At 45.8% G+C, this 18,469-nt stretch overlaps 1 protein-coding gene across 4 annotated transcripts in view; it reads right to left on the bottom strand.

The window, feature by feature from the left end:
* LOC129819642 (ephrin type-A receptor 7-like) overlaps nt 1–18,469 on the bottom strand; it is a 168,649-nt gene that overhangs the window by 129,578 nt on the left and 20,602 nt on the right. For all 4 annotated transcript variants that reach the window (XM_055876071.1, XM_055876072.1, XM_055876069.1 and 1 more), the window contains exon 2: nt 3,082–3,146. In XM_055876071.1, the coding sequence (XP_055732046.1) occupies nt 3,082–3,146 (65 nt within the window). The remainder of the gene's footprint in view (nt 1–3,081; nt 3,147–18,469) is intronic.

The following is an 18,469-nucleotide window of genomic DNA, read 5'->3' as shown; positions in this document are numbered from 1 at the left end:
CTTGCAAGCCGAAGAACACCATCCCAACCGTGACGCACAGGGGTGGAAGCATCATGTTGTGGGGGTGCTTTGCTGCAGGAGGGACTGGTGCACTTCACAAAATAGATGGCATCATGAGGTAGGAAAATTATGTGGATATATTGAAAGAACATCTCAAGACATCAGTCAGGAAGTTACAGCTTGGTCGCAAATGGGTCTTCCAAATGGACAATGACCCCAAGCATACTACCAAAGTTGTGGCAAAATGGCTTAAGGACAACAAAGTCAATGTATTGGAGTGGCCATCACAAAGCCCTGACCTCAATCCTATAGAAAATTTGTGGGCAGAACTTAAAAAGCGTGCGCGGGCAAGGTGGCCTACAAACCTGACTCAGTTACACCAGCTCTGTCAGGAGGAACGTGCCAAAATTCACCCAACTTATTGTGGGAAGCTTGTGGAAGGCTAACCGAAAGGTTTGGGACCCAACAATTTAAAGGCAATGCTACCAAATAATAATTGAGTGTATGTAAACTTCTGACCCACTGGGAATGTGATGAAAGAAATAAAAGCTGAAATAAATCACTATTATTCTGACATTTCACATTCTTAAAATAAAAATGGTGATCCTAACTGACCTAAGACAGGGAATATTTACTCGGATTAAATGTCAGCAATTGTGAAAAACTGAGTTTAAATGTATTTGGCTAAGGTGTATGTAAACTTCCGACTTCAACTGTGTATATATTGGGAAGTCATACAGTTGACCCACAACAAAATGGGAGTTGTTGTGGGTCAACTGTATGACATTATAATCCAGACAATAAATATCATAAATATCATGGAAATATCACATGTGGCTTTGTGCCTGCAGAGACTGGCACTAGGGTTCTGTACTAGTGAAGTAAGAGAAATACTAAATGATCCTCCAGAGTGTGTGTTAATGTGTCTCCACTCTCCACAGACAAAACCACACATGGTATTGAGGAGTAAATGAGCCTCCAGTGTGTGTGTGTGTGTGTGTGTGTGCCTCCCTCTCCCCACAACAGAGAGAAAGACAAACTACAGTGGCGGGCCTCCACAGAGACTATAGAGCTGTAAGCAGCTCACAGCTGCCCACTGACACTATGGGGAGGGAAAATGCAAATGGCTGCCACGTCCAGAATTAACTGGGTAAATAAAGAACAGATTGCGGGAGACGTGCCCACATGGCCGTCATCATTTTGGACTGCAGGTAAAACTGACTCACCATGTGTGCTGAATGAGCAACGCTGCAGCTCTGCTAAACGCCCTAGTGGGACTGAATTAGCTAGCCAAACAACTGAACATGTTGAAATAGATTATCGAAAAATGCCCTTCTGTATTGTGTAATGTTTAATTGACATCACAAGGGTCAGGACCTGTTCCTGGTCAGGTCACAGGGTCACGAAAAACTCCTGGCTATGTATTAATTAAGGTTCTCATAGTAGGAGTGCTGATCTAGGATCAGTTTTGCCTTATAAATCACAAATGAATAAGAGGCGAGATGCTTTGGGAACATGCGCCTGTGCTGAAGGGCTAGTCCCCTCACACCACTTTGCCTCCCACCATTTTGGGCACATTCACGGTTTCATCGGCACACACAAATACGTAGCCTGTGTATCACAGTGAGTTGTAGGAAACACAGGAAGTGTTCAATTAGTTTCGGTAAAGAAATATTATGTTTAAGTCTGACTTATACCAATTGACCAATTTAAGGATGGATATGGAGATTTCCTTTTATCATTGAAGAACCAGCCAATTTGGTAATGGTATGGTTCTGGGTGCTGCTAAGTCTATGGTGACACAGACTCAACATGATTCAGAATGTGTGTGTGTGTGTGTGTGTGTGTGTGTGTGTGTGTGTTAGCTTCAGTGGAACTGTATCCATCCATTGACTAAATCTAGCTTTCACAAGTTGATTTATAGCAGCAACATTGGACTGGGGTAGTTTATCTAAGCCTAGGTCTTGTGGTTTGGTGACAGACAACGAGTTACGAAAGACTGCTGCACTGCAATGACTTTAAAACGTACGCTTCACATACTTCAGCAGTCTGGCTGAAGTATATGAATTGGACAAGTCCATTCATTTCCACTTCAAAACTTGAAGCCCCATCGATTCATAAAAGAGCATGATAAATCATTCACAGTCTTATAGTTCAGTGACAAAACGTATGAGTGGAAGATAAATGATAGCCAGTGACTTCAAAAACCACTTCGTCTTCAGTGATTCTTAAAAACGTTCCTCCACCGGCTATTATTTATCTTCCAGTCACTCATAAGTTAGCGTGTGGTTTTTACAAGCCAAATCGATAGCGGAGGGGACAATTTATGTGGCTGTGTGTGTGTCTCTGGCAGTGGGTGCAGTGACATCCTGTCCAGGATTAGGCCATCGATTAGCGTGAAGTGACGAGCTCTGCTCTGTTTGGTTCAGGGAGGGTGAGCGAGGGGAAGGAGGAGGAAGGTACAGGGGCAGAGAGGTGGGGACAGCTGTCCACTCACAGTTCATTTGGGCAGAGTGCTCCCTGGAACTATGCCCACTGAGGCCAGGGGACCTGCTCTCAGTTTGAGCTTGAAGCAAGCTGGACTACTCCGTGGCACAAAGTGAGTGTCGATAAGAGCTAGGCCATATTGTGATAAATTGATGCGATAACAATAAACCGAACGATACGATTATAACATTATAATTATTAAACCGAACATTATTATATTATTATAACATGTGCACCACACCGCTCCTTTCAGCTACTACTAGTTAGATGGTTGTAGCCATCAGTTGTCCCGTTAACAATCACCAATATTAGCAAACTTATTTCATGATAAAACTTCACATTTCTCTAGTATAGACTACTTATGGCAATGAACGGCATCAGCAAAATGCCTGCGGTAAGTCATCGGTATGGTTGGTGTCAATCATTTCTGGTTTATCGTCCCAGCTGTAGTGTAGATGTACACTGGCAGACAGACATACACACACCTTTTCCGATATGCATGGACACATGCATTCAATCATGCACGCGCGCAAACTCACAGAAATACACACAAACATGTACATTCAAAAGTATACAACAGGCTGGTACACTCACGCCATTGGAGGGGTACGACGTCCAACCGAGCTCTGCCTGAGTTTCTTTAGAGTTCAGCAGGACCACTGAAAGAAAGGAAAAGAAGGAGGGAGAATAGCATTAGGTATATGCATTGAAATCCCTAGGGTCACGCACTACTCATAAAGCAAATGTAGAACTTTTATAAAGGAGGTAATAGCCACTGTAGTTGAGATTTACTCTTGGACATAACTTTAGAACATAAACCCACTAGAGGAAAATGAGGTGATTACATACTTGAATATCTGCACTTAAAGTAATAACATCCCACATTATATTTGGGGATTTGGCTAATCTCAAAAGTGCCATTGTCGCATAATATTTCCAACTGATAAAACATTATCGTAAGTGCATTGATACCATCTGTTCAGGAATGAAGCTTGTAGGACAACATGTTTTTATCCTGTAACTTTAAACACAGCAGCTTCTAGAAAACAAGCCAGGGCATTAAGGACACAAAGGATATTGAGAGTCTAGACTCCTTTCAGCACCATAGACAGCAAACAGCTAGAGTGGTAGTTCAGCACCCTAGAGCAGGGCTGCCCAACCCTCTTCCTGGAGATCTACTATCCTGTAGGTTTTCAGTCCAACCCCAATTTAGCAGATATGATTCAGCTAGTTAAGGTCTTGTTGAGCAGCTAATAAGTAGAATCAGGTGTGTTATATTAGGGTTGGACTCCAGGAAGAGAGTTGGGCAGCCCTGGCCTAGAGCAACTGCTGCAGCTTCGAGGCCTTGGACAGCACATTCTCAGCCATGACAACCTACATACAGCAGAACTGCTTTTCAGGACCTTGGACAGCAAGTAGCCGTCTAACATTTAGGCAGCCTGACTACTGCAACTTCAGTTTCTGTCCGACTTTTCAGAACCTTGGACAGTGCATCTACAATATTAATAATGGATGACACATAGCAACCTTGGTGCATCCAAGCCTTTCCACTGATACTTTAGAACATTGGACAGCAGCGCTTCCATAAAAACCCACTGATATTTAGCAACCTTTGATGGGGGTGCTTGCATAATGTGCCATGTCAGCACCTTGGACAGCGCTTAAAAAGTTTTAAATTACCACGCATCCTTGTAGAGATCTCTTTTTTCAAACTGGTATTGTTCTCCCCTTTTACACTACAGAGAGTCCTGGGCCTGGCTGTGCGTCACTGATAACACACTGCCTTTTAGAGCAGCATTAGAAAAGAGAGAGAGAGAAAGGGGGACAGAGAGAAAGGGGGACAGAGAGAAAGGGGGACAGAGAGAAAGGGGGACAGAGAGAAAGGGGGACAGAGAGAAAGGGGGACAGAGAGAAAGGGGGACAGAGAGAAAGGGGGACAGAGAGGCAGAGAGGCAGAGAGGCAGAGAGGCAGAGAGACAGAGAGACAGAGAGAGTAAAGGGATCAGAATGACAATTGCCAGAGAGAATGAGAGAGAGACTAAATAAAGAGAGCAAAGGCATCTGAAAGCATCAGTCAGTAGTGCGTACAGAAAGTCAGTGCTCTGATCATAATAACTAATAGGAATGATCACACCCTAGTTAGACGTACTAATGGGCCTTTAGAGGAGGCGCGAGAGAGAGAGAGAGAGCGAGAGAGAGAACTACACATGCTTCTCTTGTGGCTAATGACTAATGTAATGGCCGTGACCAATATCAACAGCTAAACACAGATTTCCAGGGGGTCATTTTATAAATAATTGCCTATCGTTTAGTTTAGGACAATGTGGATATGAGTCAAGCCATGAATCTTAATTTTGTGGTTTTGATTCAATGAGGCTGGCTAGTGTCCTTCAAAGAGGATATGATGAAAGTGAACCAGTCAACGCAGACAGTTATGATAGGAGAACGCACTACACAACATCAGGCCACCTGTACAATATCATTTGATCAGAGGATTTATGACATCGTATGAAACCCTCTTTGGAAACAGTGAAAAATACTGTCTACCTTTGATGGCAATCTACCTTTGATGGCAATTTGACAAAGCAGCAAAGCAAGGAACATATGGTTGTTAGCCTAACTTTTTATTCTACACTGTCGATTTCAAAGAGGGCAGTGACGTCTATGACTTTGACGGAAGTCCTTTGTTGAAGCCACATATTTCTCAGCTACAGAGTGAAGGGCAATTGTCCTCTCCTCCAGCAGCAGCAGTGACGAGCCAGGCAGCCCTGGCATTCAATAGAAGAGCATTTAGTGCTAAACACACAAATGAACTGGAGAGAGTCCTTGTTCCATCTAACTAGTAAGTGCCGCTCTCGCTCTCTTCATCCTGAAAGGCACTTGTGCCTCATTCTATCGTTTAAATTGAGTTATTTGGCCTTGCTGACACTGAATTCATATCCCTACGTTGCTAACTGGTGAAGACAAAGGGATGGAGAGAGGGAAGAGGGAAGACAGACAGCTGTATGGAGGGATTATACTAATAGGCCATTGTTCAATGAATACTCTGAAGGCAAATTTTTAATCGCACAATGGTTCCTATTGCATGCGGGGGCAGTACTGTTAGCATGGCAGTATGAGCGTGTGCAAAAAGGTGAACTTGTTTTATTGTGTTGCAGTTTACTAAGCGATAGTGTGTGTGTGTGTGTGGCTCGCTTTTCAACTACATTTCTATACCGACGTGAGAGCCAAAGACTGAAGAGTGTACGACAGCGTGTTTTATCTGAAAGGAGTGAGAGCAGCAGCAGCAGCGAAGTAGACTAAGCTGGTGCCAGTGCTAGTCTCCTTACACACACACACACACACACACAAATAATAATTCCCCTCCCGAGTCACAGTGAAAGGGAGAATTATGAAATGAGCCCCATAAAGTTCAATAGAGAGGATTATCTACGTTGTTCCAGTGTCCACCCTGCAACCCCCGAGCAACTTATCAGGCTACAGTCACACCAACAGGTCTGGGGCTCAGCGAGAGAGGAGACTGGGATAGGCAGGCCATTGACCCAGGGGGAGAGCTATTGTCCACACATTATCCCTCTAATAGGACAACACTAAGAGGGAGACGGAGGGAAAGGGAGGAGAGGGAGAGGGGAAATGGAGGGAAAGGGAGGAGGGAGGAGCTATACAAATGCACATACAGCTACATGAGCGCAGACAAAAACAGATGATTGTAAAATACACCAACAGAAGACACACACACAGGACTTTTCTACCATTGGGCGTGCCGCCAAGTCCAAACAGTGGAAATTATTTTAGCGGTACTGATTTTGTTATTATGTTAGAGCAAAAGAACACAGCATTGGCCATGAGCAAAACCCACTGGCTCCAGGTCATCTACAAGACCCTGCTAGGTAAAGTCCCCCCTTATCTCAGCTCGCTGGTCATTATAGCAGCACCCACCTGTAGCACGCGCTCCAGCAGGAATCTCTCTCTGGTCACCCCCAAAACCAATTCTTCCCTTGGCCGCCTCTCCTTCCAGTTCTCTGCTGCCAATGACTGGAATGAACTACAAAAATCCCTGAAACTGGAAACACTTATCTCCCTCACTAGCTTTAAGCACCAGCTGTCAGAGCAGCTCACAGATTACTGCACCTGTACATAGCCCATCTATAATTTAGCCCAAAGAACTACCTCTCCCCCAACTGTATTTATTTATTTATTTTGCACCCCATTATTTCTCTCTACTTGTACATTCTTCCACTGCATATCTACCATTCCAGTGTTTTACTTGCTATATTGTATTTACTTCGCCACCATGGCCTTTTTTTTGCCTTTAACTCCCTTATCTCACCTCATTTGCTCACATTGTATATCGACTTATTTTTCTACTGTATTATTGATTGTATGTTTGTTTTATTCCATGTGTAACTCTGTGTTGTATGTGTCGAACTGCTTTGCTTAATCTTGGCCAGGTCGCAATTGTAAATGAGAACTTGTTCTCAACTAGCCTACCTGGTTAAATAAAGGTGAAATAAAAAAATAAAACAATTGCCATTGTAAAATGCATATAATTGCAGGAAATTAAAAACTGCAAAAACGTCTCTAAGCTCCATGGAGACATTTTTGGAATTGAAGGAATTTTGCTTAAAAAATGCAAACAATGTCTCTACGCCGTCAAGATGGGGGCCTCTAAAATATTCTAAAATTAAGCCACACCGACAGGCAGACCGTTGGCACACCTTGCCACGCCTCCCTGCCACCTAAGCACCTTTTTGATAAAAAATTATAAAAAACCCTGCACACACAACTATGGGCAACTATCCCCTACACAACTCAGTGTGTTAACTATAAAGTGAGTGCAAGCACTACGTGGCCAGGAGGCTTTGTCATTGCAACACACTTGAGTTCTGCCGGGTTGCTGCTAGGTTAATTGAGTTCCATCTCTTTTTCCTCATTCATTCCAACTCACGAGTCTCAGACCATCTCTCCATCCTTCTCCCTCGCACCGGACTGTTTTCCACATGACAGGTGGTTGGGTGGCTGGCAGCAGCCGCGAATGTGAATGACCAACCTGTTCAGAGGCACTGTCTGTGGCTAGGAGAGGAACCCACCACCCCGTCAGAGAGAGAATAGAGAGAGTATCACAGCTTTACCTGACAGCTCTGAATGCAGCCCTGGACCCGTATTCCCAAAATGTCTCTGAGTAGGAGAGCTGATCTAGGATCAGCCCCCCCTGTCCATATAATCACATTCATTATGATCTAAAAGGCGAGTAACTGATCCTGAATCAGCATGCCAACTGAGAAGTTAAGAATAACGGACCTGTTCTTATGCTGTCACCTGAGGACTGGGGGGAAATGCAGCAAATGTCTAAGCAGAAATAGCCTCTTTTCCCTTTTTGAAAGACAGATGCTTTTTTCCCCCCCTTTGGGAGGGGAATTCTTAAAAGGGGAGTAATTGAGTGTCTGGAGGTGATGCAGTCAGGGAAGCGAGGAGGAGAGGGGCGCCAGGTTTAATTTCTGGGATAACCTCTAGGAGGCAGCCTGCCAGGTATCTATGGATGGACTCCACTGGTGGTTCATTATAAACCAGAGCTGTGCCCCAGGGTGCCCAGAACTAATATGGGGGCACTAAGGTGGCAACTTGGGTAGAATGCAGAGGCGGAAATAGACAGTCTCAAACAGCACTGTGGATGATTTAGGTTATGGTGAGTCCAGCATGGTCCCTGTCTAAGCTAAACTGAGATTAAAATGGCCGTTACAGATTAAAATGGCCAATAGGTGTACTTTTCCCACAGAGTTAGTAGGAGAGAGATCCAGACAGAGATGTATCCGGTCTAGTGTAGTAATGGCCTGGCTTCAGAGGGAGGACAGGGAGTCCCAGAGGAGAGGGATGCCTCTGGCTCTGGCTAGGTGCTCTGAGGCACTGGATGTGCTTACATAACCGGGAGAGAAAGAGAGGAGAGAAGAGGGAGAACGAGAGAGAGAAAGAGAGGAGAGAGAGAACAAGAGAGAGAACGAAAGAGAGAGAACAAAGAGAACAAGAAAGAGCGAGAGAGCAGAACTTTGAGTGCTACTGGGGTAATGGCTAGACATGGTAGAAAGAAAGTGCAGAGGCGAAGGTTAACCTATAAAATATTGCATATTTGATGCATCGCATGCGTATGAAGAGAGATGCATTCTGACATGTCTGCAGTGCAGAGGGCACGGATGCATACAATCGCGGCACATTTCAGCCCACATGTGGGGCGGTGCCCATAAGAACCCATGTGCAAACAGTTGTGCAAACGTAATACCCCCCCCCCCCCCCCAAAAAAAAAATGTGTATGAAAATGAGTCGTCTCTCGTTGAATCACCACAAAGACCGTCGTCATAATACACGCACAAAGCTGTTAGGAACCGTTTCAGCTGGGAAACACGCAGAAGCCTTCAGGCTCCCTTGTCGCAGTGCCAACCGGGAGACTTAACCTTTTTGTTCTGGGTGTCCCGTTTGTTGCCCACAACAAAGCAGCAGCGTAGCGGTGCGGTGCCGCGTGTTGGGGCAGCTTTTTCTGGATGAGAGGACCCGATAACCCTTTCAGATGACTGCTGCATTATTGAGGCTGTATCGCTGGTGTGGTGCCTTCCATTTCTATACAGGCCCAGCCGAGCAGAATTATGCATTATTTAACCGGACGGAGAGACAGCATGTTCCGATGCTATTGGAGGAGGAGAGGAGAACGCAGGCTGCTAGCGTCTCAGAGAGAGAGAGTGTTTGTCTTTTAGGGTCGGTAGTGTGACACCCGTACTCTCTTAATCACTTTTTTCCCTCTCATTTTCATGCTCACCTTTGTACCCTCGCTCACCCTCTCTGCGTCTCTCCTTCGCCCCCTTGCCGTTTCTCCTTTCCCTCGCTCTCCCCGCTCTTGCTAACCCCCCCCCCCCCCCCGCTTCGACCGCCCTCCCTCACTAACACTCTCCCCCATTTTCCTCCCCTGTAACTTTCTCCTCTCCCTTATTAATGATGAGTCAAGAGTGCAGAGTGGTTACATAAGTGAAACCAGCTCCAAGCTTTGTGCTGACTTTGTTTTCCATCTCGTTCAATTTAAGAATCCACTTTAGATTAAATTAGACTGTCTCTACCTACTCTTCCCCCCCCCCTCCCCTCCCCCTCCCCCTCTGTTCACTGACACCTGCGGCCCTGCTCAAGTCAAGGTTCAGACAAACGGACGGACGGACAGACAGACAGGACAGAATTCCAATAAAAAGCTTTGTACAACTTTTTCCTGCTTATTCGGGTCAGCAGCAATTCTGCACCTGAGATACAATCCAACCACAATCCATTGGGATACAATCCACCCACCCAGCCTACATATTAAACTAATGCAAACGCTCATATTACTCACACACTTTTATTTCATTATTCTCTCAGAGCAGCCTACACGGACAGTAGAAGCGGACTGTTGCTGCATGTGCTGCTATGATGTGCTGTACCAACAACACAACCAGCAGGTTGATCTGCTCTGCTCAAAAGGAAACAAAGGCACCAGCCAATACAGAGCTTCCCATTACAACCCATAGAGGGAGAGAGGGTCAGAATAGAGGGTGGGAGGGAGGAGGAGAAGGATATGGAGAAAAGAGGTACAGGAAGAACAAATAGGTGGATGTGAGGGAGGTGGGAGAGGATGAGGTGGGGGGAGACAGAGGGAGTCCGGACGAACAAAACTAAAGGAATACACCGAGGAGCAAAGGCAAACTATGTCCACAAATGGATTGGGACAAGCCGGACGGGCCCTGGACTTACATCAACATCAACTCTTCTTCTTCACCTCCTCCTCATCACAGGTCATGTCATCGCCTGTCTACAGAGGGGGACGTGGCCAGGCATGATCGGTCGCATTGATCTTCATTCCATTGATGAACGATGGCAAGGGGGACGAACGCCGATAGGAAGTGCGAAGGCGTGCGGCGAGGGAGTCATCGGTCAATACGCAGCACCGCGACCAGCCCGGTCAATAGGGCTGGCAGCCAATCAATCAATAGGAAACATAACTAGCCCAGGTGTAGAAAGACAGCTGGGCAAGTCGATAGGCTAGAAATACCATCTGTCTGCGTTAAAACAAGTCTGTGTAAATGTAGTGAAGGACAATGATGGGAGCAGGGCTCTAAATACATTACAACACACACACGCTCCTGATGCTCGACTCCAGAGACGGAACGAATCAGATGAGCTCAGCAGTGTAATGGGTAGACACAGAGGGCGAGTGTGTGTGTGCGTAGGCGCGTGTGTGTAGTCTCAGAACCCCTCAACACCCCGGGTGCTGTTGGCCAGATGGACGTATTCACCCCTCCGTCACAGGAGACTCCATTGATCAGCCATGCAGGTGGACTGACTCAACGAGATCAGAGTGAAGCCTCATCAGCACAAACGATCCAGGAGAATAAAGACTAGAGACAGTCCCTCCAGGACAGGCCTGTATTCATCCCACAATAACAACATGGAAAAGGGAAGGCCCGTGGAAAAAAATTCAAAAGTGTGTCCAAAGACCAAGAAGATTCACCCCAACACACCAGCCGTAGATGGCTACCACTCAAACAACTGCACGGAAAACACACCAACACACACAAGGAGTCGAGGCAAAAAAATTATCATTTGAGTGATTCAATTTCCGGTTGGGTTGGAACCTCAAACAGCACGTCAGTAATTAATGGAATCAAAGCGCTTGTCTAATGAGAGATAAGGCACTCTACCACCGACTGAGGACTCTCTGCCTCCCTCCAGGCAAACAAGCCCACACACACCACAAACACGCACGCACACACACACACACACCACAAACACACACACCACAAACACACACACCACAAACACACACACCACAAACACACACAATCCCCAGGGAGGCACCAAGTTTTCGCACCATTGACTGTCAACACCCACAAATCCTGGTTGTGTGGATAGTCTCATTTCATTTCTCCGTCAATTGTTCATTTATTTTATCTAGGGCCAGATAATGGAACGATATTAATTTCAGTAGTATTTCTCAAAATAGCTAATTTTTCCTACTTATGCAAAGGTCTCAAAATGTATGCCTGCATTACTAATCATTACTAAGTGTCTGCTAAGTTGCATAAATATTCGATTCTCAGGTACTTTTGTACAACTTTTTAGCCAGTAGTTCTGAAAGTAGCGCTCACGAGCCAAAAGTGGGCCCCCCTGAAAAAGGCTCAATACGGCACAAAATGTGCAGATACGTGCACCAGGTTATTGCTCCCTCTCTCACGCTGCAGTGTGTGTGATCCACTCATTCTGCTCATAGATTACACATGTAGCTACACGCTGACACACATCCAGTCCCAAGCGGGAGGTTTCAAGAAAATACTTTTCGCCAAAGTTCTGGAGCATGTCTTGAAGGCCGGTTCAAGGGAAGGCTCCAATAGAGGTTCCAATAGCTCAGTTGGTTGGAGTGTAGTGCTGGAAACGCCACGGTTGTGGGTTTTACTCCCACACGGGCCACAAATACTATAATGACTAGCCTACGTGTTCATAGTAAGAGGCTTTAGATCAAATGAACTGCCAAATGACCACAATAACACGTTCCACGGAGTCAGCGGCACACAAATAGTCCCTCTCACACACTCCTACTTGCCACTTGTGAAATGCCTGCGCACCCTAGAGACGCACATTAACACAACTGCTCAGATGACAGCAACGAGTAGATTCTGTTGCCTCCGAGTCCACCACATTCATGTACAAAACTGTCATAACTACTCCAGATGGCCTGGATAATCATAGTCATATCGACATGCTTGTTTTCTGATCACTTATACAGTAGATTTCCATACGAGGAATGGAACAGCGGAATGAGACTGAAATATCATTGCTGCCATTCTGTTCGACATATACGAGCCAAGTCAACAGACAGTCACATTTTGTATTATGTACTTGGCTATACCTAGGGAGCCATTTCCCACCCCCACATTGTGGTATATTTCTATAGAACTGTACATTCAACCTGTCGTTATATTCCTACAAGACAAACAGAATGGCCCTCGTATTTTACCTTCCTATGGCTCCTATGTGTTCTTTACCACATCACCTCTCCACTATATGTAAATTAACTTCCTCTATAGGTCACAGGGTCAGTCCCAACAGTATAATAATTTCAAGGGCACTGGTTGACTTCCTGGCCCCGTAGGGGTTAAGGGTCAGGTGTGGCTGCCCTCCAATGCCCTCCTGACAACTCCTATTGACCCGTCGTTATCGAGGGGTCAGAGGTCAACCACCCCCGAGGGGCTCTACCGTCGATGCCAGGGTTTGTGTCGACCAAAATCAACAACATAGGAACCAAATGAGAACACCTGAAGGGGATGTAGGGGCTTTAGTAACGCATGTATGCGTCTCACTGGTAATGTACGCGCCTCATACATAGAACGCAGCTCTTTGATTAACATATGCACCAGCTTGTTTTCAGCATAGCAGAGAACGCCATGGGCCTCTGCCTAAAGGCTCTTACGCCAATCTCCATCCCTGAGCCAAATTGTACTCAAATGTTACTATTGTAGGTACCTATTACAGTATACATGGCTATGAGAGAGTGACTAAGACCAGGCCAGGCCTGCTAGGTGTGTGTGTGTGTGTGTGTGTGTGTGTGTGTGTGTGTGTGTGTGTGTGTGTGTGTGTGTGTGTGTGTGTGTGTGTGTGTGTGTGTGTGTGTGTGTTTCTGGCATCAGACACATTGCCAGTCAATGGCGCTTTCAAAATGTCAACCATGTCATTTAGAGCCAATTACCCAAGCCCGGGGAGAGAGAGACCACAATGAGGACGGATGAGTCGACATTCTATTTCTAGGCTTTAATACAGCCCTCCGATGTTGTGGTCTGAACGAGGAGGGAGGGGCTTTTGTACAATCACAGATCTTTCTATCAGATGCAGACAAATGGAGCTGGGAATGAACGTTGTAGATTCTAAAACGTTCCAACGCGTAAAAAAGAAAAAGGGCCTGACCCAAAGTCCTGTGGCTTAGTCAGTAGAGCATGGCACTTACAAAGCCAAGGGTTGTGGGTTTGTTTCCAGCTGGGGCCACCCATACAAAGAAATGGAGCCAATTTGATGGGACTGCGCATAAAATGTGATCACGTATGCGTGAAAGACGTGTAAAAGCAATACCACCTATGCATCAGCCAACGTCACAACCGATTTGTTACACATTGAAACAAATCCATTTCATGCAGAGCGGTTTCCGCCTCAACCTACATATGGATATATACGGTGATAGTACAATAGATATTGATACCATAGAAGGTAAACTCAATAAAGATGGATTGTGAGGCGGCTTCACTCTAACCCAGGCATACATGTATGACACGTTGGTTTGCTCTGAAGGCCCTTCATCTGCCAGAATGATTTTATGGTCATGTATATCAGCTGGGTATATCAGAGAGAATAGGAGAGGGGAGGGAGGGAAGGTCAGTGACGACAGCGGCATCAGAGCTCATTCTGTGGCAATATGGCATCACTAAAGAAATATGTGCATATTAAATTCCCCTGGCAGCCACGAAAAAGAAAAGGGACAGATCAAGAGATAGGGGGGGGATGAGATGGAAAGAGAAAGAGAGGGAGCGAGCAATATGCCAGGAGGAGAGGAAAAGAGATAGACCAAGCGAGAAAGAGAGGGGGCTGGAGAGAGGGACCAGGAGAGAAAGAGAGGCCGCATCTCCACATACTGTCGAAACAGGCAGATTGGAATGCAAGGCTTGCCTCAGAGAGCCTCTATAAATACAGAAGAGGGAAAAACAGGAGGCAATTTCAGACAACACCAAACACGCGCATGATTGAGAGAGAATTAAAATGCAAATGCAACACTTCCATTTTTCCACAGACTTCCGCCTGCAGATAACGGTACCTGTTTGTTTCCTTGTTGTTGTAAAGTGGAGGCGTGTGTGTGCACGCGAGGGTGTGTGCTTGCCGCCTCACACACACGGTTGATATGAAGCAAAGCAAGAAAGAATGCGACGGGGGTTGCTGTAGACAGATGAGAGTACAGTAGACTTCTAGGCTGGATTCCAGTCCAAATCTCCCCTGGCTGCTACAACTTCCTGCCAGATCTGCAAGATCAGGATGCTTCAAGCTATAAGGCAATGTTTGAGGGCAGTGGGAGAAGTACTGGAAACCAGCCTGAACTTTAACTAAGCACTACGTCTCAGCTTGTGTTGGACGAAACGGCCCGGTTGGTCTATTGTGCTGAAGTGTTTCCTGCGGAGGGAGTAGGGTTTTGTGGTGGGGCGTGTTGACAAGAGGAATCGTGTTCTGTGTTCAGCCCAGCGGAGGACACGTTTCAGAACGCACAGGGCACTCTTCTGTGGCTGAGAGAGAGAGAGCGAGAGATTAAAACGGTTCTCTAGTTGTTCAGAGCACGGGGCTCTGACCAATGAGGAGAGGTGGATACACATGGACTTAACATATTCACTATCAACTTTTAACCACTGTCGTTATGCTTATTATTCTTTTTTTTACTTTTGGACATTTTTCCTTCTCCCTGGCAGTTGTAGTGTAACAACGGCAGGTAGCCTAGTGGTTAGAACGTTGGGCCAGTAACCGAAAGGTTGCTAGATTGAATCCCCGAGCTGACAAGGTTAAAATATGTCGTTCTGCCCCTGAATAAGGCAGTTAAACCCACTGTTCCTAGGCCGTCATTGTAAGTAAGAATTTGTTCTTAACTGACTTGCCTAGTTAAATAAAAAATAAACAAAGAGAGGGAGCGAGAGAAAGTGGAAGACAGTGGGAGCCGGAGCGGGTCTGAGGTAATGAATGGATGTGGATGGTACTGGTCCTGTGACTCAGTCTCAGAGTGCTGGTGTGTGTTGTGTTCCTCCTCTGCAGTCCCATGAAGCCACAATAAACACTGATCATTCACACACAAACACGGCTGCATTAGCATCACAGGCTGCTGGATCAGAAAACCTGGGGCTACTGAACGTCTCCACTCTGGATCATTTACCACAGAGTGGGGATACAAACATATAATGTGCAGCCTACTTTCTCTGAAACACACAAATATGCACACACTCTCCCTCTCTCTCCACTCTGAAGCCTGCCAACATGTCAATGGATCCTCTCAGAGTGTGTTGTCTGTCATTGTGTATGGGGTGGAGGAGTGGGCTTAGTTAATGTTGAATTACCACTCCACTGTCTTTGTGGCGGGCTAATGGGCTGTGGCTCTGAAGGTCAACTCAAGGAGACTCCAACTTGAGACAAAATAACTCCAATGGGGGTGAAATGATTCACTAGGCAGAAGAGGTGTGCGTGGGTGTTAAAGGGATACATTGGGATTTTGGCAATGAAGCCCTTTATAAAACTTCCCAGTCAGATGATCTTGTGGATACCATTTTTATGTCTTTGAAGGAAGTTGCTAACTAGCGTTAGCACAATGACTGGAAGGCTATGGTAACAGCTAGCATGGTGTCCATGAGTTAATCCGACTCCGGGGAAGTAGATAAAGGGCCTTATTGCCAAAATCTCAAAGTATCCCTTTGAATACAGACAGAGAGAGAGAGTGAGTATGCCAGACACACAGACAGACAGACAGGGGACGGGGACGAGAGATACAGAGACAGAGAGAATTCAGAGGAAGTGTGCCTGTAGAACTAGTGTGTGTTGTCATTTCTTTGCATAATTCTGCATGTGCATTTTGTGTACAGTGAGAGTGTGGGTGTGCGAGTCCTCTCCCATCCTGGCTGTGATGGTCATGGCAGTAGTATTAGTGACTGAGGGGAGGAGAGGAGCTGGCTACTGGCACTTCCTGTGTTGGCCCCATCTGCCCAGGAGAGACGAGCAGCCACCTCACCCTCTGACCATCTGACCACACATTACATCCTTACCCCTCAGCGCACCACACACACACACGATCTACAGTAGCTCCACAGAATATCGAACACCAACACAAGTGCAACCACACACTCAGACGCACCTAGACTCACTGAATATGCCACCACCATCTTCTACAAGAGCCCTCACTAACATCATATATAGCCATAATAATTTCTAATAATATCTACCATTTGGCAGACACTTCTGTCCAAAGCCACTTCCAATCCTGCGCGCATCCATTTTTTTGTGGTCCTGGGAATCGAACTCACCATCCTGCCGTTGCGACACCAATTTTTCCATGTGAGACTGGCCAAACACGACAAACACACACCGAGACCGCAAACAGCATGAAAACCAGAGGAAACACAGACACAGTAAGCCAACACAATACACGCCGGGAGAGTCAATAACTACAGAGACATGCCTTGCTCTTGCTGCTCCAGCGGCGGACTAATTCTCCCCTCATGCAACTTTAGCGTAAACACACACACAAATTCTCCCTTCATGCATCTTTGGCATCTAATAACCATGGCTACAGTGCTGTGTTTCTGCTTAAGGCTGGAGACAGCCATATAATGAAGAGAATTAGGGAGGACATAACGTTGAAATATTTGACATTTAAAACATTCATTTCTTACTTTCAATGTTAGATTACCACAAAAAGTGTGTGTGACGTGGTGTGTGTGTGTGCGCACCTTATGAGCCTCAAGCGCATCCTTTATGTGTATGGTTGGAATCGGCTAAACTTTGAACATTGAGATATTAAATGAAGGATAGGAAATTAAAGAGACTGGGTTATGTTAAAAGTTAATGGTTCTCACAAGAAAGAAGGCGGCTTTGGAATGTGTTTGATGGAGGAGAGGAGAGCGATGTGTTGATACAGGGGAGACAGATGGATATCTGTGGATTAGGTGAAGGAGGGGTTGAGGTCAGGAAGTGAGGACAGATTCTCTTAAGAGAGTAATAAATGTTTGGAATCCTGTTACCCTCTTTATTAGCTTCCAGTAGAGCCATAAAATGTAAGGATTGGAGAGAAAGGGGAGTGTCTTAAGTGGGATGTATATAAACTGTGACGTCCGAAATGTTTCTCTGTCTGTTTTCAGCTGTTCAGAACCTTTGGGAAGAATAAACTTGGTTAAAAAGCTTCTCTAGTGTCCGTGGGTTATTTACTCTGAAAAATAAGAACCTAACAGTATGTAATTGGAAATATACACACAGCGTGTTTCTACAGTAAAGTATAGTATGTTGAGTTAACGACAGACAGGTGAGTTGAGGGACATGCATGTCACCTACTTTGTACAATACACAAGACTATCCCATGTTTTGGGATGAACCTCATTTCAGCCAGTGGGAATCACTGATAGTTCTGTGGATTAGGGAGTTATGTGTGTGTGTCGTTCAGGAAGACGCCAATGAATCAACTGTGCATAGGAATTAGGCGGACAAAGTCCCTCTTGTTTTTCCTCTCCTCCGCTCTCTACAATCACTCTGGGTTTGCCAGTGCATGTGATCAATTATTTTTGTTGGCATCACTGGGTCAACATTGGGCAACACAGCCCAAATACAGAGTAAAACCAAGCTGAACGCAAGCCAGAGAGTAAACCAAGCTGAACGCAAGCCAGAGAGTAAACCAAGCTGAACGCAAGCCAGAGTGTAAACCAAGCTGAACGCAAGCCAGAGTGTAAACCAAGCTGAACGCAAGCCAGAGTGTAAACCAAGCTGAACGCAAGCCAGAGTGTAAACCAAGCTGAACGCAAGCCAGAGTGTAAACCAAGCTGAACGCAAGCCAGAGTGTAAACCAAGCTGAACGCAAGCCAGAGTGTAAACCAAGCTGAACGCAAGCCAGAGTGTAAACCAAGCTGAACGCAAGCCAGAGTGTAAACCAAGCTGAACGCAAGCCAGAGTGTAAACCAAGCTGAACGCAAGCCAGAGTGTAAACCAAGCTGAACGCAAGCCAGAGTGTAAACCAAGCTGAACGCAAGCCAGAGTGTAAACCAAGCTGAACGCAAGCCAGAGAGTAAACCAAGCTGAACGCAAGCCAGAGAGTAAACCAAGCTGAACGCAAGCCAGAGAGTAAACCAAGCTGAACGCAAGCCAGAGAGTAAACCAAGCTGAACGCAAGCCAGAGAGTAAACCAAGCTGAACGCAAGCCAGA

This window comes from Salvelinus fontinalis, chromosome 22 (assembly GCF_029448725.1).
Source record: "Salvelinus fontinalis isolate EN_2023a chromosome 22, ASM2944872v1, whole genome shotgun sequence".
Classification (NCBI taxonomy): domain Eukaryota; kingdom Metazoa; phylum Chordata; class Actinopteri; order Salmoniformes; family Salmonidae; genus Salvelinus; species Salvelinus fontinalis.
The sequence above is the reverse complement of the archived record's forward strand: the minus strand, read 5'-3'. Positions and strand labels throughout refer to the sequence as shown.